This window comes from Ammodytes marinus (genome assembly GCF_949987685.1).
Source record: "Ammodytes marinus genome assembly, chromosome: 16".
NCBI lineage: Eukaryota > Metazoa > Chordata > Actinopteri > Uranoscopiformes > Ammodytidae > Ammodytes > Ammodytes marinus.
This window is the reverse complement of record NC_137220.1, coordinates 23523698-23548818: the sequence shown is the minus strand read 5'-3', so window position 1 is coordinate 23548818 and position 25121 is coordinate 23523698. Positions and strand designations below refer to the sequence as shown.

The 25121-nt window shown below is 42.4% G+C and overlaps 1 protein-coding gene across 1 annotated transcript in view; it reads right to left on the bottom strand.

Moving 5' to 3' along the window:
- Positions 1 to 219: 219 nt before the first annotated feature.
- Positions 220 to 25121, bottom strand: part of cyth3b (cytohesin 3b) — a 34074-nt gene continuing 9172 nt past the window's right edge. The window contains exons 2-13 of the mRNA XM_080043366.1: positions 12880 to 12962; positions 12353 to 12417; positions 11075 to 11141; positions 10784 to 10902; positions 10293 to 10373; positions 9455 to 9567; positions 7878 to 8026; positions 7201 to 7312; positions 4249 to 4325; positions 3022 to 3093; positions 2765 to 2919; positions 220 to 673 (exon numbers count right to left, since the gene is read on the bottom strand). Coding sequence (XP_079899492.1) covers positions 601 to 673; positions 2765 to 2919; positions 3022 to 3093; positions 4249 to 4325; positions 7201 to 7312; positions 7878 to 8026; positions 9455 to 9567; positions 10293 to 10373; positions 10784 to 10902; positions 11075 to 11141; positions 12353 to 12417; positions 12880 to 12962 — 1166 coding nt within the window. The 3' untranslated portion in view covers positions 220 to 600. The remainder of the gene's footprint in view (positions 674 to 2764; positions 2920 to 3021; positions 3094 to 4248; positions 4326 to 7200; positions 7313 to 7877; positions 8027 to 9454; positions 9568 to 10292; positions 10374 to 10783; positions 10903 to 11074; positions 11142 to 12352; positions 12418 to 12879; positions 12963 to 25121) is intronic.

The following is a 25121-nucleotide window of genomic DNA, read 5'->3' as shown; positions in this document are numbered from 1 at the left end:
ACACACACACACACACACACACACACACACACACACACACACACACACACACACACACACACACACACACACACACACACACACACACACACACACACACACACACACACACACACACACACACACACACACACACACACACACACACACACACACACACACACACACACACACACACTTGGTCTCAATTAACCCACATGCATGCATGTGCACCTGAAACATGGCAGTTGTGCTTAAGGGAGACTTTTAGAAACATGGTATGACTATGAGAGGGGGGTGGTAAGGGCTGTTTATGGGATGGAGGAGAAACTAACTGGCTGGTTGGTTTTCAATGTGCTGCTCCGTACAAGAATGAAGTCTTAATCTCTGAGTGTCCCGCAGCTCTGCTGTCCCCCTCAGGAATGTGTGATGTCTCCCCAGCAAGCGCACATGACTCGTGAACAGTCCAGGAGAAAGACAAACTGAGGATTGTCTTCAGTCTTCTCCAGGCTTGAGAGTCATTTCTGCAGTGAAGCATGTCTGCAGGGTGGGGAGTGTATGTGTTGATGAGCTGAAGGAGAGGAAGATGGAGGAACCAGAGGTGGAGGAGAGCTTCCCTCTTCACTTCTTGTTGGCGATGCGTCTCTTCCTGGTGGCCAGCATGTCGTAGAAGGGGTCTCTGCTGATGCTGGCCCTGCAGAGCACAACAATCAAAGGACAGCAATCAAATACATAATAAGGTCACATGGGACAAGGGTCTACAGCATCTTTGATATGGAAATGTAGGCGGCACATTTGTACAAACCCCTGCCTTAACTAGATCAAAAAGAAAAAGGGAAAAAAAAAGAACAAAGTTTGTGCAGTGACCTAGTTCTGTTTCCATGGTTTCTGAAGAGGAACAACCCCCTCCCCCCCCCACCCACCCCCAAGTTTTTTCTTGGTTCTCCGATTTGCTGGAACATCCTCCAAGCCAATAGCAAAACACACAATCACACACTGGGCCTCCCGCTGTGTTCCGCAGGTTTATAGGTTCTGAAGGAGGGCCAACAATGGTGCTGAAGATTATTGAATGGACCGTGCTCTTCTATTTTGGAGCTATGGAGAGTGCAGTGCACAATGAGAGAGAAGGGAGTGAGTCAGGAAGCCATTTGGGCTCTTACTGAGGAGCCCAGCTTCACGGCTGCTAAATCCTGTTAGCACCGGCACAAAGCAGAAAGAGACTCAACCCCCCACTGTGGATATCTCTGATTCTCTTCACAACGCCACGCGCTGAAGAGTGAATGTGTACGTGATGACTATCCCGCTCTTTCATGCTGCTCTTTGTCATTTTGCACAACCCAATTTGGTGAAACAAAAACTCCATTGTGGTGCGATTAAAGCCGAGCTAGGCTCCCGTGACTAACACCAAATAACGTTTCCCCTATTCCTGTCCTATATGTATAAAACCTAATACATTAAATGGAATCAGACATATTAAATATTAAATTAGGATTACTAATGAGAGCCTACTTTTCTCTATTGACCCAGTTGGTCCACCGTCATCTGGGTCTGTACATTAGTGACTATAAGCAGGAACAGCTCTGCCTCTGTGACCATCTCGTCTTTAGTTGAGGGGGGAAGGGGGGATCATTCTTTCAATAAAACACATTTTAACTCCCTGGACCTCAAGGCCACTTGGACGCCTCTAGTTGGGCGAAAGCTGTGGCTCGTTAGCCTCCGTGGCTGTGAACGTGTCAGCCCCAGTTTGGAGCTGCCTCTCCTGGATAGGTTTGCTGGCTCACCCTGGGGTGCTATAAGCAGTGACTAATCCCCCCATCATTTCCCCCATTGAACGCTGTTTGAGAGTATGGAAAGATGGGGGGTGGGGGAAGAAGAGGAGTGGGAAGAGGAGGAGGGATTGCACTATATTACAGTATACAACTGTTCTGTTCTGCTGAGCCAACTCTCTTTGACATTGCACCATCTTCTATGCAGGCGATTACTGAGCAGCATTTAGGTCACTGACAGCAAGGTTCTTATTACTGAGAGCTGCAGTGAGAAACCTATCAGACAGAAAGAATACAGTCTCTAGCTGTCTGTTGTACTATCTAAAGTAATGATACTCTTTATCGATACAGTTAACCCCCTATCTCTTATACATCTTCTATATTAACGTTATTTTTTTTTAAAGGTGTTATGTCTGCTGTGAATAACTTATTATGGGAACCATTATTGAGTGGAATATTTGTCATTTTAGAAGGAGCTCCATGGACCTCCCAGTTCTTGTACATTCTTGCACCACCTTTGGACAAAAGCGGTAGTGTTTTTACAACCCATTGAAAAGAGAAAAACGTTGTCAGTGAACGCTTCTGCAAACGAGGGATATGTAGGCATTTGAAAGTTTTTGGGCCGAAATACGTAACATATCAACATGCAATTGTTTATAGTGGTTGTTGCGCTAGTCTATTGAGAACTATGCACTTTATTTTCATAATGTTGATTCAGTGAATTCATATGATCTCTAGTCTATTAGTAGTCACTAAGCCCAAAGCCCACAGCAGATTAGATTAGTTTAGCATAAACACTGAAAAAAACATTACAAAGGCTAAGCTAGCATCTGCCCAAAGGTAACAAAGTTCACCGACCAGCACATTTAAAGCTAATATCAACAGGCTATGTAGTGTTTGTTAAATCGTGCTAACAGTGAAGTGCAGCGGTTTTTCGACACAGGTTCGCTGGTTGCAAAACGTGTTTCCCAAACTATCAAAAAGGATTGCTGTCAGTGTCCGTGTGAGGAGTGTCTTACTTGATGGATTTGATCCACTCCTCTTTCTCTTCCGGCGTGGGCGCTGATATCCTGTACACCACGTGCTTGCCCTCCACAACCCTCCCGTCTGTCTCCGTCTTGCAGGCTTTGATCACCTGGCCCTTGTGGTTGGGGTTATAGAGCTCGAAACAGTTCTGGAGAAGGGACAAAGAGCGGGCCGTCAACAATGTGTTACTGAGGACCAGAGAGGAGGGGAGATGATCTAAGGCTGAGGTCTCCAGCGGGGCAACACTCACAGGTTTCCTGGGCTCCTCCACCTCCCGTATGCTGAGGTTCTCCAGAGGGATGATCCCACGAGGCTCCTTGTCCTAAAGGAGAGGGAGAGAGGAAAACAGCCTGGTAAATACACAATAAGCAGGAGGAACTGACTTCAAACCAGACCAAGGAATATAGAGCAGAAAACTAAGCAAAGGGTTAACAAACAAAGCAGAGGAAAAGGAGTTGAGTGTGTGAAAGAGGTCGTCTTAAGTGGACAAAATCCTCCGTGACATGTTTTGCTAGCATGGATATTAACCTTGCCACTCCCCCCCCCCCCCCCTCTTTAACAGAGCAGATCATGTGTGTGTGGAAGAGTCAGACCAGAGGACGGGACATAATGATAGCATCCTGGAGGATAATACCAGGGTAGAGAGAGGACAGTGCTGACATAGCAGCTCACAGGGACACACAGGCACTGATAAAAATCTTCCTACGCCGCACTTATAAACATAGTCTAAATGAAAGCAGTAGACAAACACATAGTGTGGAAACTGACAGTCGTGAAGGGAAAAATCTTAATGTTCTCTGTATTGGGAATAACTGATAACAAATGTCCATTATAACATTTGCTAAGCAGCAGGAAGTGTATATGACTTGAATAATTCTTAACTTTTGTTTTTGATATATCATCCTCAATTTCCTCAAACATTCCAAAATTCATTATAATCCAAGGAGACATTATGGTACCCCAAAATTCCTAAAATGTTCTCCCAACTGCTTTTGGAATCCCAGACAGTATCAATATATAAACAAATATAAATTTGACAAAAAAATTATTATGACATAAAAATAAAACAGAGACCATTTTCGTTTCCCAAGCAACCAACTTTTGTTTACACAGAAACCTGCACATATGCTTTCAAAGAGGCACTTTTATTTTTTTTTAACTTCTTTTTATTGAGTTTTTACATTATAAAAAACAATTACAAAATAAACATTGAAATATATCTATATCTCCCCGACCCACCCCCCCTCTTGATGTACAATTAAATGCATATGAATAACATAAAAAAAATATATATAAAATATATATATATATATAATAATAAAAATAAAAAATAAAGTACAATGGTACTAGTTGAAATAGCACAGGAATACAGAAGTAATAATACAATAAGTACAAAAATACTGTAATAATTAATTAAAAAAAAAAAAACTAAAGAGGCACTTTTATGATCAAAAAGTTGTCTTAGTATTCCACTCACTGTTGTATATTCGAAGTAGTACAGGCAGTTGTCGGTCAGGATGAACCACCTCCTCTTCCAGGTTTTCACTCGGCCCCCTGACGGGAAGAGGAAGAGGACATGGGAAGTAAGACACAAAGGCCACAGTGACAGACTGGCTGCCTGCCATTAGGCTGTGACACTCATTACTGACGCAGAAGCTCTGTTTTCTTATTCTGGTGTATACCATATACATAAAGTCAAGTGGTATTGTATGCAAACTTAAGACATCCACTCTGTTTGTCCATTAGTCCACTGCTGTAATTCAATTTCCTGTGTAAGAAAGGCTGCTTATCGTCAACCACATGATAATGTCATGCGGCAATTAGACACATGCGGTGATACTCAATATAGTTGATATGCCAATTCAAGTCCATTCGTTTCATCGTCTGCTCTCAAGTTTGCCGGTTATGTATTTTTCTACTCACAAATATACCTTCTTGTAGTTTGAAACACTTTGTTAAATATAATTGATATGAGTCCCTGTTAAAAGGTGGAATAAAGTAGCTACGAGGAACTTTGAAGTATTTATGAGACAGTCTTGTTTTTCCCATGATCATAAATGACACGCAACAGCAAACGAGACCATCAGTGCAAAGAATGCTATTTTTATATAGTTTTTCTTAATGCCTTTGTCATGGGTTAGCTAAAAAGATGATTCACGCATCTGATAAATTATTACTGGCTTTGCCTATTCATTTTTAAAGGGCAGCCGAAAAAAATAAAACATTGGTTCTCAGGAGAGGGGAGCAAACAGTACAAGATATGAACCCGTGGCACCCAAGGCACCCTTGAAGGCACACACATGAAGACACAGGAATTTAAGAACAAAAAAATCATACACCACACACACACACACACACACACACACACACACACACACACACACCAAGCCCAGAGCAAGTTCACCATCTCACGTGTTAACTTGTGCAAACTACATCCGAAAAAACCCTCAGCTAAGACAGAGCGAGAGAGAGCAAAAAAAATGTCTAACACGTTGGTTTGAAGTAGAACTCAGCCGCTGGCAGTGACTGCAGTGTTGGAGGAACAACACAGCAGACTGTAATGCCGACTGTTAGAGAGAAAAAAAGATCATTCAGATGCACAAACCACTTTCACAAAACATGAACAGACCAGCACAAGCACTTCCTGAGCATTTCCTGTGTGAGTGCCTTGACCTAACATTCCTGATTAGTTCTTCTCTTAACACTAACCATCCCTTACGGTCACAACATTTCTCACTGCAGCATTTTACCTCGTGTGTTGGTGAGCCCCATGTAGGCCACACATAATTACAAAGTCTCAGGGTTTCCTTACATTTCTAATAGACTCTGGCTATTGAATTAGATTGGCCAAATTTCCGCTCGGCTTAGGGAGAGATTTGCTAAAAAGAAGCTTTTCTTTTTAATTCATTGGCATCCTCAAGGGTTTTATTTTTAGAGAGTTAAATTAGAAAATATTATAGGGAGAACTGGTGCAGGGAAATGGCTCCAGGGAGGAGCAGTACCAGAATGTAATCATGTTAGGGTTTTGTGAGCCACAATGGGGCCATTTGCATTTGCGCTCGCTGGTTTGATGAGAGGACAGAGAGAGGTTACCCTAGAGTTAGAGGAATGTGCAGGTCAGGGCCAGGTTTGTGTGTAGACATGGCAATAAACCTAGATCACCTGCAGTCAGCTTGCCCTTTAACCTTAACCCCCGGCTTCTCTACAGCTTTATGTATTATAACAAATCAACCTCTAACAACAACAGTTACAAGTGTTGGAAGAATGACTCCAATGAAAGAGCATGGGATGTTACATCGGTAGGTTAGGATAGGGGGAAGATGTCTTTTAATATGGTGTTAAACTTCGGACAGAAGAAGTAAATCAAAAACACGTGTAAATAAAACAGGAACAAAAGGAAAAACTAAGTAGGAAAACAGTATTACCTCATTGGGAAAGCATTCACTACTGGCTCATGCACACGCGCACACACAAACACACACACACACACACACACACACACACACACACACACACACACACACACACACACACACACACACACACGCGCACACACACACAATTCATTTCAGTGTTACTTCCCAAACGACGTTCATTAAGATGCTTTTCACAAGACTGGGTCCAGATGTGAAAACAATGCACCCACATGAGGGAAAACACTTTTTTTCCACACATAAAACTTAATTTTTTTCTATAAGAACTGATTTTACTGTGAGAATGTGAACACCTTCTTCTTCAGACCATAAACACCCAAATAACAATTTTACTTAAATGATTAACATAGAAAAAAAGATAGTCTATAATTTCCCACAGTGAATAGCACAACTCAATTACACAAAATAAACCCAAGGAATTAAAATAAAGCAAAATAGAATGTATCCAGCAACGGACATTACATCAGGTCAAACACAGAATTCAATAATTATCACTTTTCTGTAGACTACAATAAAGGGCATCCCAACATCCATTTTAAACAGAGACAAACGTACGCTTTTTCATAAATGAGATAGAATATAAAATGTGTATGAATTTATCTATTTGAGTTCATAACTAAACTACAATGCATATTTACACTTGTGTGCATCTGAACTCATGAGCAAAGCCAATAGCATGTTTAAGGTTATGTTCCAAGGCATTAATGTTACTCAGGTAAATTTGGGAACCCATTGCGACAAGCTCAACATGTTTTTAAATGTAACTGGTGATGATGTAATCCAGTTCACTTGAGTCTCAAACACGACATCTCACCATCACATGAGAGAGCGCGACAAACATTAACCTCACTCTACCCTCGAGTTCTCGCCCAGACTGTGAAAATACAGTCACACTTTTTTTTTAAATTTCACAGTAGCAATATTAAAGTCATCCGGGAGGGGGAGGGGAGGGGAGGGTAGAATACTCAGGGAGAAATCATCACACACACACTCACCTAGTTTAAGCAGCCAGCCCTCTCGGTCCGGGTTGAAAAACGTGTGTGTCAGGTCATTGCCATCATCCTCTGGGATCTTAAAGGGTTCGCTCTTGATGCTGTCGAATAGATTCTGGAGATGGGAAGAAAAAGAAACATTCAATCTTCAGATTTAACTTTGCTGTTAACAAGATATTGAGCGATTCTATTCTGGTGTCAGAGAGTGAGAGACAATGATTCATACCTCAATAACTACTTCAGGTACTCTTTAAAAAAAAAAGTGTTTTCTTTGAGTTAAAGTAAGCCAAGGCAAGGGTACTCTGGTACCGCCGCCAGCTTTGTTTTTTTATGCTTTTCTTCTTTGAGAGATCAGGGAATATCCTTTTGATTCAGTATCTGGGGAGAAGATCTAACTCTGCCATGCTGCAGATATCTCAATTAGTGAAGCGTGACTCTTTTTTTTTCCTTTTCATGGCAGAGAAATTCTGGTTAGGTTTAATTTTTTTTTTATTGAGCAGTGTTACAAAACGGCATTTATCAAAAAGCAGGACTTTTCGCTTTTAAAATGGTCGGATCAGTTTATTCGATTTTTGAATTTTAACAACACAATCTTTCAAAAAGGCGCACACACACACACACACACACCAGTGGATGCTTGTTTTTCATACCTCACACACTAATCAAGTCAAAGCGCTCACCCTGAGTAGCTCCTCTGGGAGGTCTCCCCCCTCGTTGATGCCTCTGTTCATAGATATGAAGCGCTCCACGGGGGGCTTGTCTCTGACGTTGGGGTTGTGCAGGCTCGTGTTCAGCATGATGATGGCGAATGATAGGACGTAGCAGGTGTCTGCCCAGGGAATTACACAGAGTGTTGCTGGTTAACATAGAAATACAGCCAAGGCCCACATCTGTTTGTGTGTGTGTGTGTGTGTGTGTGTGTGTGTGTGTGTGTGTGTGTGTGTGTGTGTGTGTGTGCGTGCGTGCCATGTTTCCCTATTGATTAAATTGGGAAATAATTCAAACTATTGATCTCTTGTCACTCTCACTGACCTAAATCATTGATATTATAATACAAAAACTACATGGAGAACCGTTCAAAGGCTTTCTTCTTGGAATCTGAATGTGAAACCAAAAAGACTATCATTTTTTTAAAGAGGCAGTGGGCTGTAAAGTAGAAGCTATCCCACTAACTAATTATAATGGTATTGAGATGACTGCACAAAATCATTTGTGATTAATTGGACAGCAATCAATCAACAGATTTCCTCACCAACCCATTTAGGACCCATTTGTGTCCGTTCAAAAAGGGAGAGTTTAATCAACAAAGAGCACCCATATTCCGGGGGACACACATGCCCTCCAAGGCCAGTGAAGTCTTAATCCCAGCAGTCAGAAACACACACACACACACAGACATACTAGTCCTGCTTTTTGCGAGTGCACATCATAACTCCCACTAAACATCCTCCACCACATCCACCCCCCCCCCCCCCACACACACACACACACACACACACACACTAACCAATTCAACATCCCCTGCACTGTAATTTACGACCCTGGGCACACCGTTCAGGAGAGATGACCAATAACTGAGTCTAGCTGTGTCACCACTGCACCACATCCATATTCATGACCTGAGCTGTCACCTGTGTCCTGCCCGGTACACACTCTGTTACCACAGAAGCAGCAGACCATTAGGGAATGGGCCAAGGCTGCGCTAACGAATGCTATTGACCCGTGATCAATTTCATTATCACTGGAGACACAAATAGTGATTACACTGTGAATAGTGAGCACGCTGCTAACCACAGTGTGAAATGGAGAAATGCATAGACTGTGATTCCAGAATAAGACGATAAACTTCCGTCACATCATCTGAAAGCAGGTATCTATGTCGTCAGGAAAAGTGTTCACACCCTCCAGTGTTTTAGGAAAATCTCCAGTGTTGTGGCCACTGGCTAAAGATTTATACAGGTCCAGCTGTCTACTGGAATAAGACAGACAGTCACAGGCATTGATCTGAAGCTGAGGCGGGCTGGCTGGCCCAGGTTATCTGTTCTGGACTGTCTGGCTGTGTCTGACTCATATATCTGCTGCAATGTGTGTGTATGTTTGTGTGGGTGTGCGTGTGCGTGTGTCGGTGTGTGTGTGTGTGTGTGTGTGTGTGCATGTGCGCGCGCGTGTGTGTGCGTGTGTGCGCGTGCGTGTGTGTGTGTGTGTGCGTGTGTGCGTGTGTGTGTGTGTGTGTGTGTGTGTGTGTGTGTGTGTGTACCTGTGGACTGGAAGACGCCAGGATTGCATTGGCAGTACCTGGAGGCAAACGCCTCCATCATACGATCAATCTTCTGGGCTTCTCCAGGTAGTCTGAAGCTCCAGAGAAACTGCCTACAACAGCAGGAACAGAGGGAGAAAATATGATGAGAGATCATGAAATATTGATACACACAAATGAATATTACAGTAGCCTATATGGGAAATCCCTATACACTTAAACACCCTACAAAATATCTCTTATGTTGGGTGGTTTTTCTTACATTAACCTTCAGAAAATAAAGACCCTACTCACTGAGAAGGTGTTTAGTGTTAGAAAAGACATTTAAAAAAAGCTCAACAAAGTAAGTGATTTGGTGACAACACAGTATGATGCTGCCTGCCATGTTCATGGCACATCAGAGTTGTTGTGATCACCCGTTTCAAACTTGTAAATTCACATCCACGTCTATGTACTGTATATAGTCCATCATTTGCAGTAATTAAAACAACATTTTATTGATCATACCATTCATTTAAATGAGACCACTGAGATGATGCAGAGGAATTACAGTGTCATCTGCAAATAAGTTGACCCTCAACTTCTGCTGCAACACAGTCTTATCCACCTGGTTGTATAAGCTAATTTAATCAAATACATACAAGCGCACATTCCTGGTTTATAACTATGTCACAAGCATGATCTTATTCTACTGTTTAACGAAGGGAAGTCCCAAACTGGATTCCCTGGATCATATTCAATCCTTTTACAGGAATCTATGGAAAAAATACACCCACAACGACACAAAACAATGCATTTCTTCTTTTAAAGCAGAGCTATTTTTAGCCTGATAACTTACCTTAAGGCTTGTACGAGGTTGAGGTCTGCAAACTCATGAAGCTCCACAAAGGCCTGGAGGACCTTGAGGTTAAACTCATCCCTGAGAGGAGAGAAGGGACAAGTGTCAAATGTGTTTAACTATTTATGAAACAGACAGAAGAACAGACAGCTGAAAGTGTAAGTACGTTGTGGGGGTCAAAGGGGAGAGTAAAGTTCTTAAGCAGTGTCACAGTAGACAGAGAGTCACTGTTTGGATTGAGCCAGGCAGTATGAAATCCCTGATGTTTAGACAGTCCTTTCCCCCATCGATTTCCCTTCGATAACAACCACATGTTTTCGCAACAGTTATTTTACTGGCACGGCCTCCTGTCGCTGCTCTGCTACATGAATCCAGACCACCAATTTCCTGGAGCTTTATGCCTTCATTTGAGCGCGTGCAGTGTAGATCTGACAGAGAGAAAAAAGAAAAGGTGGAAGAAAAACAGAGAGGAAAAACTTTAGAGAGCTCACCGTTCGCCTAAGTAGTCCCCGATGACTGTTTTGTTGAGGCCCTCGCCTTTGTAGAGGAACTGAGAAACGTCCTCTGGGGTGTGCTGGAGAAGGTCGTTCTCCAACAGAAACTGGATCCCCTGTTCAGAAGAATAAAAACACAATTACACTTCAGTTATCTTTTTAGGTCTGATTGAGAGGATGGCTTGGAGATAGTTTAAAAATCAAGCTCGGGGGGCAATCATAAAAGTGTGATTCAACACTAGTATTTTATTGACTCTGACATATAATCCACTGAGGCCAGCATCTGACCTTTTTAGGGTCCATGTTAAACTTCTTCCTCCCCATGGCGATCTGTTTGTTTCTTTGCGTGGTCTTGCTGCAATAAAAAAAAAGAAAAGAAAAAAGAAGAGATGCTATCATCACGTGACAGTGAAGGGTGTGGCTGTCGTTCCCAGGCTGCACTGTTTGCTCAGTAGGTCAATGTGTGGATGGGTTTGTCCAGGATGTGTCATGACTTTGTTTATTTACCGCACAGGCAACTGGGTGTTTGCAGTGTCATTGTGTAACTGGAAATATGGCTGCATGTGATTTAGTATCACCTGTATGGAACATGTTTATAAACGGGAATTGGTTGTACTCCTATTGGTTTAACCCATCCTGCAACTGGTTGGTAGAATATCTAACATTTAAAAAAAACACGTTGCATCTGCCCCACGGGATAATCTCCACCGGTGTGCATTTTTGCAAGCTCACTTTGCTTCCAGTTTTCCTTAAATAGCCCAAGCCCCTTCGCAAGCTACACCTGAGATACACACCCAACGCCCCACACACACACACACACACACACACACACACACACACACACACACACACACACACACACACACACACACACACACACACACACACACACACACACACACACACACACACACACACACACACACACACACACACACACACACACACACACACACACACACACACACAAACACACACACACACACACACACACACACACACACACACACACACACACACACGACACAACCTCACTCCACCTCATCAACCAATCAAATGGAAGCCTCTGAATAGAGACTGTTGACTAATGTCAAGGGATTGTCCCGCTTCACTCCTCAAACACTGGGGGATTAACACACACACACACACACACACACACACACACACACACACACACACACCTCAAACGGCAGGTGTGAGGATCACGGCGGAGGCTACATGGTTCAATGTCTTTGCAGAGCAGATGAGGCCAAATCATTTTTTTTTGATAATTTATTAAATTGTTTGAGGAACCGGTCAACCAAAATCAAAAGATGCCCCAAATGTTCGATTTCCAAATGATTCATTGTTAGCATTTTATGCGTTACTCTGTTTTACATTACGTTTTTATCTTTGGAAGTTGATCATTTTGTTAAGAAAGAAAAAGAAAATCTGCTAATGTCAGGGTGGGCTCTGGGATGACTGGCCTTCACACACATTCTTAAAGACAAAAAATCAATCAGCAGACAAATCCATAATGAAAAACCCTTATAACAATAGATCAGTAAGACAAATAGAAGAACTCACCTCTCCCCCACACAGGTTAGCTGCTCGATCTCAGTCATGACCTCGGCAATCTCAAACTTCAGCCGCTGCAGTGAAGAGAAAACAGCAGAATGTTTCCATACGCCTAACTTTATGTTTTTAATAATTCAAACACAGGCTGGATCCAGTTACATCGAAAGTAACAACAAATACTGTCTATGAAATTGGGAAGATACAGTACGTATTAATCAGTATGCAAAAGGCATCCTGGAGATGGTTTTTTTCAGAGTTGGGGCAGGTGGGTGGATGTGGATAAAACTACACAAATGACACCATCATAATAGAGTGTTTCTGCCTTAAATAGATGGTAGACAGGTGAAGATGATAGGAGAGGAGTCAAACATAAAATAACCAAACGAATGTCCAATGCCATTATGAAACCTTAACCCTGACCCAGCATTACAAACGATGACACTTTAATCATGTCGCCCCAGCTCCATTTAAATAACTGTATGCGGCTGGGATAAAAAAAAAAAAAAAACATCTTCCAGTACTGACTCTATACTCACTTCAATATCATCCAGAAGCTCTTTTTTCCTGCGCCGTATGTTGGACAGCTCATCTCTCTCCTCTCCTGACAGGTCCTCGGGTACTGGAAGACACAGAGAGACGGGGACATGAAAGTGTGAGTGAGTGAGAGCAGAAGGGGGGGGGGGGGGGGGGTGGGGGGGGGGGTTATGAGGATGGATTAAATGAATTCACCTTCTGACCAGACAGCTAGAGGGGGATTAATCCTGACAGTGCATATACCTGCTCAATAAATTAAATCCACGCCAATGATATTAACCGTGACCTAAATGAATACACTAATATTATACACATAGGCCTATATAGTGTATATTTTACAGTGTAATGCACTTAATATATAGAGGAGGTGATAGAAGTATATCACACTAAAGCCACGTATGAGGAACACTTAACTCATGGGAATTTTCCTTTCAAACCAAATAAAAGCCACAGAAATGTCCCTGTTGAAAGGAAGATCCCTTCCATAAATAACATCCTGTGTTTGACTTTCACACAGCACACACACACACACACACACACACACACACACACACACACACACACACACACACACACACACACACACACACAGACGACTGAACATCTGGCAAGGCCTGCCCCCACAAATATTGCCTTTCTGATAGAAAACTTGTCGAGCCCACATTTGAGGTAATTAACACGGCAGAGAGAGGGGGAGAGAGAGGGCAAGAGAGGGGGAGAGAGGGGGAGAGAGAGGGGGAGAGAGAGGGGGAGCAGCGCATCACGCAACATGCATGTTTGCCTGCACGAGCATGCAAACACTGCATACACTCAGGTGATCCCACGCCATATGCGCCGTCCATGCATACATGATTTACACTTCACACACATGACATTTATTTTACTCTCCACTGAGGGTTCCCCCAAAGAGCCACCTACTTATCCTTCATTTAACCGCACCACATCAGCCCCTTTCCCCCCACAGACCCCTCAGAGGACCCCCCCCCTCTCTCTCTCTCGCGCCTCCGCAACATCAGAAAACAGCAACCCATTTGAGAGTGGGCTGACAGGAAGTAGGTCATTTTCACATAGAGCTATAGCAGATTGTGCTTCTCCTGCAACGTTTCCCTCTCACACACACACACACACACACACACACACACACACACACACACACACACACAACACACACAACACACACGTGCACACACTCCCCCCACTATCTCCCTCTTTGTCCGCCTCCACCCCAGTGCTTGAAGTGGGGGTGAGAGCAGATTCAAATCCCCCAACTGAATCATTCCGCTAAGCAGCTTTGCAATTCAGACATTTTTTTCCCCCCAGTTGTTTCCCCTCTGACTGTAAATAATGGAAAAAGAAAAAAGTGAAGCTATTTCCTCTGAGCTTCATCTATCTGCTGTATATATATCTCTCTCTCTCTCTCTCTCTCTCTCTCTCTCTCTCTACTTCTCACTCAAATCTCTTCCTCTTCTCCGTCTCCCACTTTGTAAGGCAGAGTGACAGAGGCAGCACGGACCATTAGGCTGGAAGGTTTGGAGCTCATGTTATCACAGGCGAGCAGCCAGTCAAGAGAGCAGGGATCCAGATGGGTGTAGATGGCTTTTTAACGGTGTGATCATCATCTCTCATCTATGTCTACTCTCCCTCTGTCATACACACTCACTGATGCTCACACAGTATCGTGCCAACCTCTGTAAGACCAAATAAAACCAAGATTGGCAGACCAGAGGAACTCTTTTTTTTTTTTTAAATGGATGATGGCAAGATGCAAAGTGGGAGGAATGCTAATGGGTTACACCACCTCATTGCAGCATTGTGCAGTTGAATGATGACTAACCCTTAAATTGTCAAGATATTTAAAAAAAATAAGTATAAAAAAAAAAGTTATGCTGGGGCGTTCCGTGGCGTATAGTGGATAGAGCGTGTGCCACATAGGCTTAGTCCTTGTCACAGTGGTCGCGGGTTCGAATCCGACCCAGGGAGACTTTACTGCATGTCATCCCCATCTCTCACTCCCCCCATCCCAACTCTGTGCTCTCTCCTCTCTCAACTGTCAATACAAAGGTAAAAATATCTTTAAAAAAAAGTTGTGGTGGCAGCACAAAAAGTATTATGTAATAGAAGTGATTGAAATGTTGACTGAAATCCTCTTAATGGCATTAATGTAATCCTATAAAGAAAACTGTAATACTGCAGTTGCTATATTCTGATGTGCAAGCTGACAAGTTCATTCTTTGTATTATTTGCCACATGGCAATAGGGCTTGGAGAGAGTATTGGGACTGCGTGGGTGGATAGAATTGGATGTCTGCAAAGGGGTTTGGGAGGAATGGTTCAAAAAAATACAGTGCACTTATTTCCAGGGCTTTTCTTCATTAATCTACGTCATAACACAGAGAAAGACTGATGGAAAAACAGCGGTAAGATCCCAGGCATGAACGGACACCAGAATTAGCTTCACGCACATGTTCCTGAAATGCATCATATAAGGCATTTGTCACTTTTTGGGGGAAAACGTCTTAACAAAAACCTTTCTGTTGGTTTTTGAGTCACCGTGCAACAATCCTTTGTTATGATAAACACCCACAGTGAGGAGAGAAAAAAGTATGTGTGTGTGTGTGTGTGTGTGTGTGTGTGTGTGTGTGTGTGTGTGTGTGTGTGTGTGTGTGTGTGTGTGTGTGTGTGTGTGTGTGTGTGTGTGTGTGTGTGTGTGTGTGTGTGTGTGTGTGTGCGTGTGCGTGTGCGTGTGTGTGTGTGAATAGAAACAAAAAGACACCAGATGATGCTCTCCATGCCAAACGGCAAAGAAAGGGAACGGGTCAAGAGTGACGTAGGATCAGATAGCAGCCCACCAGACAGCTTCACACTGCCTGCCTCCGTTGCTCTCTTTCCTTGTCTTTGGCCAGGCAGCCTCATAAAGGGGTAATTGTGGAGCAGAGAGACCCTGCAGGCAACCTATGTCTGTAAATGCGCAAAAAAAAGAAGGAGAGAAAAAAATAAAAAGTCCTCCTACTCATCCTTCCTACTCTGGCTGAAAAAGCCTCTCCTGGATGGGAGAATGGGACACATTGTCTGAGGAGACAGAATGGGTTGTGGGTAACAATTCCCCCCACGCTGTGTGTGTTTTGATGCATGTGGAAAAAACGTGATCTGATATCTCTGTGAGGACTACTACTACTACTACTGCTGCAGTGTTCGGTTGAGACTGGACATCTGATGCATTATACATGAAAGTCTAGGAATCTGTGAGTCTAGTTATTCCCATAGTAAGCAGCCCTCCTGAAAACAAAAATCCACATTAGGTTATGTACAAATACACCATGCTTAACCCCAGGCACAGCAACATGGATTACCAATGCAGCACCACTGTTCCAGCAATAATCAATACATCATCATAATACTTCTAACTTGCCTAGCTTTTTCTTTCCCCCTGCCGGTATTCAAGCGTGCATGGATGAGTAACTGCCACTGCGCTCAGGCTTTCTCAGACAGACACGCCTTCCAAACTTTCTTTCTTTTCTTTTTTTTTCAAAAGGAAAAGGTCATTGAGTTAGTTGCTTCTTCATTCCAATCTCACAGTAACTTTCAGTTCTCTCCTCCTAATCAGCCTCCTAACCGGCCCGGGTCAAAGCCACCCCCCTGGGGGGTTTAGGGCAAAATGCTCATTAGTGTCACGAGTCAAGTTCAGCATGGGTCAGGGACAAAGTAGCACATTATCGAGTACATACTGCGAGAATGTACCATCCAAATGAGCAGATGAGCAGGACACGTATTACGCACCTTGGTGATTGGCTTTAAAGTTGCTTAGGTTTTTTTCGATATACTTTATGTAATATAAGAAACCTCTTTTGTTTCTATTTAGGTTAAAGCTAGTGTGCGTAACATCTGGCACCCTAATAAGTAATTACAACAACACTGTCAGCGCATCTACCTTAGGATTTTTTCTGAGCTCCTGCGCCAGTGTCGGAGGGCGACACCAGTTTGCAAACGCTGCCATACTGAAAAATACAGAGTTCTTGTGGAGCTGATAGGCTTAATCAACTTTGTGTCAACTCGTTTTGGCGATGGCTTGAATGTTACCGACATTCATTTATATGAAAAAGTTACGCACTACAGCTTTGATCAACAATAGAAATCGAATGTGTTTGAAATAAGTAAGTATCTCTCTATACTGTCAGCCCTGCTTGTTTGTTCTTTTTATCTGATCGATTGAAGCTTCCCTGTTCACTTATCACTGTCTGCAGCCGTATCAGAGCTGTGATCAGTTACTGTTCACGCTGCTTTAGTAAAGCGCCTACACTACTGCAGAGAGCAATGGGACAGCGGGTCATCACGGTAAACAACTCCTTGTACAGGCCCATGCTTTGGTTTAGAAAATGTCATGGTATGCCCAGAAGGAGATCTGATCATGCTTGCTCACACAGCATGATGAAACAGAGGTTTACTGTCCTCTTATTTAAAACAAGGTTTGTTTGTAATACACCAGTTACGATAACTCTGTTCTCGTAACTGAAAACACCAGCGGCTGATCAACAACTAGGATGAAATCATCGAGTATTATGATATTAAAGTGCAATGCTGTCACAGCTGGTATATTCAAATCTCATAACTCCAGCTTATGACTTCCCCCTGCTTTAGACCATATAAAAGGAAAACAGATCGCATGCAAATTATTCATGCCACCGATAACAGAGCCTCTGTTATGAAGCAAGCATACATCATCCCAATAACTCCCTTTGTGTCGGTGACTGTAAATAAGCACAAGTGTATATATAAATAAAGTATATACTTGTTTTGAACATGGTGTCAGTAAGAAAGCTGACCCACCACATGACATAGCTGCTGCCCTACATGTGGCTGCACCTCTAGACCCCAATCAGCAGATGAAAACGGCTCAGGCTCTTGAATAATACATCACTGTCCTGTTCTGGAAGAGCTCATTCTTGAGACAGTCCACTGATCTGATGCTTCCAGAGATACACTGGCGAGATTGGGATCGAACTCACGTGGGCCGCCGCCTTCATTGGCAGATCACAAAGTCAAATGACTGTCTGAAAAACTCCTGACAGTCATGCCTTTCCAATATCCTTGGCGTCAAGGGCAGATGGAGAGGATTGGTTTTGCATACTGATACATCCTGTTGTACTGGGTGATGTCCGCTGAATACTCAAGACACTTAGACAATGCGTATATATGTGGTCCATCAGAGGAAATCTTTTAGTACACTTTGTTTTTAGATTATTCTTGTGTGTGGATGAAGTTGTGAGCAGGGGACTGTTGATGCATTCAATGGCACTCCTATGTAATGAATTGTTCTCGTGTCAACTGCCTAATTACTGCATTCACGGCTGGGCAGACACTAACAGTTAGCATTCACTAGTATATATATATAGCGCGACACAGTTTGATCAGCCATCACTTGACACTGTTCACTTTGATCGACCGGTCTCGACTTCAGTGGTTTACTTTAAAGCTGATTAGGTCTGATCCGAACAAGATGGCTGATTTTCATAAATGTTGGTCGGAAAAAGAAAGGCAGGGTTGAGAAAACTGAAGAATGTTATGTGGTTGGTTTTATTTATGTCAGAGGAAGACTTTACAGAAGCCACAACATGTGAGATAATCCTCCAGCGGTGTTAAATCGGCTGAGTTTACAGTTTACAATGACTTTTTCAACAGCAGGCCTGTGTGTGTCCAGCCATTCATTTATTTAGATTATTCAACAAGCTGATGAGCTGCACTGATTGAACCAAACTCAGATGACAAACCTTAGTCACTACAACATGGATAATTTCTGTTAATAAAACATATGATGATATGGAGAGCAATGGTAGCCAAGTGGTTATAGCGCATGCCACAGAACCACAATGTCACTGGCATGTCTTTCCTCTGTCTCTCTCCCATGTGGCCTATCTGCCCTAAACCATCCAATAAAGTTGAAAATCAATAGAAAATAAAGAAATTGTATAAAAATCACATATAAAATCTGAAAAAACAACAATAGTTGAGGTTCTAGAGCAAATACCCCGGCTCAATTCTTGTAAATTATTTTTACGTTATTATCTCTTTTATATAATCTTTTTTTGTACTTACATAGGTAATCATTTATTGATGCCCTGGCCTGTACACACTTAATTAAAAAAAGTAACTTGTTTTCTGCAATGTCAAGAATAACTAGGTTTAACACTAATCAAATAAAAAAATGCCTCGAAAAACTTATTTGGCTCAACCCCTGGCACTCAACAGAAACACATATTGTCCGTTTCAGAATGGCAATAGAGGCCAAAATAATGACCCCGCAGCAAACAGCTCTTGGTTTTCACTTGCAGCGAAACAATGGAGGGGATGTCTGCTGTGTTCAGGACTGCTGGTCTGGTCTGCCCGTAACAATAGCAACCCAGTAAACACCACGTAGAGGACACAGGCGGTTCCCAGCACAGGGCTAATTAGGGAGCATTAGGTTCGCAATGCAGCCAAGTTACACTTGATTGTCGCGTGGCCGCAGGAAATATGTGCAACCTGGCTGACTTAAGAATGATGTAAGAAAAGCCGGCAGAAGTGGCGACACGTCCACAAAATAAGAAATAAAATACATACCAAATCGCATTCTCCTGGCTACAGTCCCCAAGATGACTGACATGCCCTCAGCCGAGGTGTCTGTGTCCTTGTCACGGTCAGTGAAAGTGTCAGCACTGTGGCTTCACACACACACACACACACACACAGGGACTTTTCACAGCTTGTTACCCTGCTGGTGTATTGTGGCCTGTAGGTGTGTAGTAATTGTTTTCTCCCTTGGGCATTACTCTTACTCCCAGCACTCAGGCATGCATAGAGACGCACAGACTCACACACAAAGTCATACTCACACTGTCAGCCTCTCTTGACAGAGTCTGCCTCATGACAGATGACAGTATAGAGGTAAGGGAAATAGCCCACATTCCTCTTACGGCAACCGCCCGGTCTGGTCCAACCAGCTCTCTTTACAACTCCTTCAGCCTCATTCCACACAGAGCTGCTCCTTTCATCTCCCTTCCACGTTTCACCTGGAGAACACTCGACCTTAACATCAGCCCTCCTGATAAAGAAATCAATCATGGCTCTATAAAAGGCTCTTAGATATTTATGATGATTGCGGTGGGGTTCCGGCCTGCATCAGGGGGCAGCCCAGTGCTCTGGCTTTAAATACAGTCCACTCACCTTAAGAGCATGAGCTACAACTTTTATGAGGCTGGGGAGCAGCCACTGTAGTTCATAATGCTGAGGATATTGTCTACCTTTACAGTAAAAAACACTACTCTGAGGCATCACTCACTATCGAAAACATTAGAATTGCATCCATGACTGTTCCCCAAGGAGGGATTCAGGAACGTCCACTAACGCAGAGCCCACTTTGTTATGCTGGAATTCAAGTAAGAAATAAAGAGGGTTTGTTTACTGAGATTTTTCTAATACCAAAGCAACACTGATCTGCCAAAGTCTTCTGAACCTTTCCCATCTGCCGAGAAGTTCTTCTTTCACTGTAATAAAGATCAGGGCTGCTTTCCTATTTGCCTCAGGATGCTGGCTTTGATAATATAACATCGCAAACGCATAAAAAGAAATTGTGATTGACGTGTTTATTATGACTGTAAAACAAATGGACACCATGGAATGTCACGAGCAGCCAAACCAAGCAACAAACCCCCGTTTCAATACACTCCCAAATGGAAATCTTGAGTGCATTCAAGATTTGAAGACTGCCGCTTCGATCTTTTACTTGCTTGTTTTTTAAGAGCGGTAGTAATGCTCAAAATGACAATGCTAAAATGCTGATTATAAGTGAATCAAATGTTTACCATGGTTATCATCTTTAGCAAGTTGGCTAGTTAGCCCTAAACACAAAGTACAGCTGAGGCTAAAGGGAATGTCATTAGTTTTGCAGGAATTTGGTCGAACAACAAAATTAGATCTGGACCTGATGTTGGTTCTATGAAAAGTCGGGGGATCAAAAAATATATTAACATTCTCCCTGAGGAGGAAATAGCAATGTGCTCAAATGCATACAATGCATCTCTCCTTGCTCTAAACAAGGCGACTGTTTCTTTAGTACATTGTCCCTGTTTAAATAAAGTTGTATTACAATTTTTTTTATGTCTGTACCAAATGGTAAGTCAGTCAATCCAACAATTGTGGATACATTCCATTTAAAACCACAAACATGAGCCTTGTGAAGGAGCTATGCAATGGATTAGCACAGCAAGGTGTCTTATACTGTAGCTGTTGTAAAGGTATCTCAGTTAACTTTTGACCAAACCGACAGTCCGACCACTAGCATGGCTCAAAACAACAACAGCGGAAAAGTTTCGCCATCATCTGCAGAAACACAGACAACAACTTCCCACACGTCTCTCCAGGAAGGACTACAGCTGCTAAGTCTTTCAGCCTTGTAAACAAATCTGCTGTGAAAACCACACTGATGTCCTTGGCTATCTGATATAAAACACCTGGAGGGCATTGAACAGCAGCAACTGATGAAACTTGATGAATATGGATGAAATATTTGAGAAAGGCCATGTTTGTTTGTCCAAGTCATCCTAATGTTATATGTGTACCTTTAGCACACAGTGTCCCAGGAAGACCTTACAAATGCAAAAAAAAAAGAAAAAGCTCTCTCTCCACTGTTTGTTGGCCTTAAAGAACTCATTGACTGTTTTCAGAGTCTGCGGCAGTCACTTGTTGTCAGCTCTCATCTCAGGAGAAGAGACATCCACAAACATCCTCCCTTTATGAAAATTAGATTACAAAGAAAAATCAGAGGTTACATCAAACACAACACTGGCTGGTTTGATTCTTCAAAGCCTCCGAAAGCCTCTAACAAGATCCCTTGAAGCAAGACAGTCTCTTCACAGAACCCACTAGTCACAGTCACTTATTGATGAAAGAGGACTGCGTTTGCCAAATTTCACTTGGAAAGGAAACTCTTCCTCTTCCCTTCGGATCTAAAGAAAACTGCCTCCGATTGGTTTATTTTTTGGGCCATCGTATGTCACGATCCTCAGACAAATTAGTTGCGTGGTTTTGGCAGCAGGAGTTCTTTGTCTTTGCTTTATAATGGAACTATGTTTTTTTTTTCATTATGATTATCTAAGGCATTTCTTTACCAAATGCATTTTTGTTTGTTTGTGGAACCGCAGTTGTTTTGTTATTTTTACACAAATTTCTTACAGAAGACTTTGAAACTTAATGAGCTGGTCTGATTGGTCGCTTGGAGGAGACACATCTGGCTGCAGATGTTTTGCCTGATGTGTTGGACAATACGGTCGACTTTGGGAAATAATTGCTGTTTTAGTTGTTTTCTGTTTGTGTGTACCTTGTGTTACTGTGTATGTATGACTGTACTGGTGCCTGTCATGGCCAGTACACTTTTAATCTCAATGAGGTATTTCTCCTGGTTAGATAAAGGTATAAAAGGGTATCTGTCTACCATCTGCAGACTGCTGAAACTGTGACATTTACTTTACCTTTCTTATCAGCCATTCTACTCCCTGCTAACACTAACACCGCAGAAAGAGAGCAAATATATTTGAAGGAAAGATTGTGACACATACAGGCGAAACTCATATTATTAGAATATCATGGAAATTGAATTGAAATTGAGGCAAGAATTCATGCAAAAGGGGCCCAAACCATGTACTAAGTAAGTACATATGCACGATTATACCTCATAGAGGGTCGATATTTTTGTATTTAAAATCCCTTTTTTATTGGTTTCATGTAATATTTAAATTTTCTGAGATTAAGAATTGGGGGTTGTCATAAACTGTAAGCCATAATAGTCAAAATAATAACAAATAAAGGCTTGAAACATCTCACTTTGCATGTAATGAGTCTATATAATATATTATTTTCACCTTTCAAGTTGAATTACTGAAATGAATTAACTTTTGCACGATATTCAAATTTTTAGAGTTTCACCTGTAATATATGATCTGTATGTTAACAGTGAAGAGTGTTTGAGGTGGACCTTGCCGCCTCGATTTGTTTCTTGTTGTACATAATGTACTTTATAATGTCACGCTCGGTCTAGAGCAGAGCTTTCCTAATAGACCAACAATTAAGCCGTTACACAACTCTACACCTACTGAAGCTTGCATGTGTGTGTGGTTAAACTAAGCCCTGAAGAATGTTTCTGTTTGCAGGGTGTTAACTCAGTTCTGATCTCTCTATTGCTTTATTAAAATCAGCACCTCGCACAATGTATCCTCTCCCTCACAGCATGTACGACTGATCACAGGACAGTTGGACAGTCCTCTTAGAAAACCTGATAGATGATAATGAGTGTGAGAAGAACTTCAAAATGAAGTGATTAAGTTATCACTTTAAAACAGTGGTTACCAAAACTGAGGTTGAGACCAATCCAAGTGGGTGCTTATTTTATATAGGGGGAAAAAGTAGTCTTATCTTTGCTTTCGTCTTGTGAATTTTTTTTTTGTTGCCTTTTATGTGTTTTAAAAGGTTAAAGATATCTGCAAACCAGGCTTTACAATTGAGCGTTCGCTAACCAACTCTCTCCCAAACAGCTGACATCCAATCAATGGTATTAATGGTAACCAAGGGGGGGGCCAGGTTTACCGTACATATAATCCAATTTTGATCACATGTAGTCTAAATTGTAGCATCTCATCTAAAACATATACATGTATATTACAGTATAAATCAGTTGAGTGAAGCAGGCTGTGAGGTTTTATATAGGTCAGGACATACGAGTCCCCCACACTCACTGAGGATGTAACTGTAGTGTCTCACCGGTCCACCATCTGGTATGGAGGCCCTGAGTAGACAAACAGAAGTTGCACGTGACAGACTACAGATGCAGCCTCAGTCAGCACAGGCTGCTTATCTTGAGTTATGGCCCTAAATCAGGACAACAGTACAGCAGAGATACACGATAGATAGACAGAGAGAGAGAGAGAGAGAGGGGATGGGGGGGGCAGTTAGATGAAGAGATGGACCAGCTGCCAAGTAGGACTTCTGCTTTTGTTATCCAAAGACAGCAGGAAGGAAAGGAGGCGTATGAAGAGGAGGAGAGAGAGAGAGAGAGAAGAGGTCACAACAGAGTTAATACCGGAGCCAAGATTTCTCCATTACACAAAATATGTGGGCGGTTCAAGTCAGACCACTCTTTCCCAGGTTTTTTTCCCCCCCTCCAGAGGATGAGCCTCCTGCACACAGTATAGGCCTTTCTTTAGCCTCCTATCTTTAATCTCGCCAGGGTAGCGCTGATTACAAGTGTACATCAATGCAGACTTTTGCATCATTCCCACAGAGAAAACAAACTCTCGGCTTTCATAAGGAGGTGGATGAAAGTTAGATAATAATAGCATATAAAGATTGTGTTAAGTGTACCCCTTCAACCCTGTCAGCTAAAAGGAGAGTGTTCAGGCTGGCAGGTGGGGATTCACATCCTGCGTCCCAATACACTGGGTGAAATATCTGACGAATCATGCAATGTCGTCAACCACCCTAGAAGTGGCTATAATCAATATTCTATATAATAGCAATGCATCAAATGACACTTTAAACAATGCGAAAGGGGTCTTCTGTAGTAATGTACCAACAAAACATGCAATTATCAACTGGATCGGATACCCATCGACTGTTCAGAGTTCTATATTACGTTTATGATTTAGATATGTTCCTCAGGCATGGGTGGAAAGTAAATATTGGACTTGCATTGGATGACTGAAATATACGCAAATTAATAATACTGTAGAATATAATAAGCAACTATTATCTAACATGCATGCATACTTTATTCACAGAAGGTTCATAGCTGGGTAGTAGCCTGCCCAACTCATTATTTCATTTAAATGTACAACATATAATTCCCTATGCGTATAGCCTACAGCTATTATGAGTAATACAGGGAGAACACAGGAGGGAAATCTGATTGAAGTGAAAGAGATATGAAAATAGCCATAGGTAGGCATGACTTGGAACAGTTTTCTGCACTTCCTCTTTACATGCAATTACATGCAACTTAACTGAAGGGCTTTCCGTGTCACACATTTGACTATCGACTGTTCCCATCTAACCGAAAACTGTCCGATTGGATTCCTTTTCCTTTAGGACCCAATGTACGGAGCAACACAAGCTGGAAGTGTGATGTCTAAACCAGGAAAACTGAGCACATGTACTGTATGTCCTCTAGGCAGCCTGACGACCAGCACAGATCTCCTGGGAGCTACTAATGCATTCCATATCAC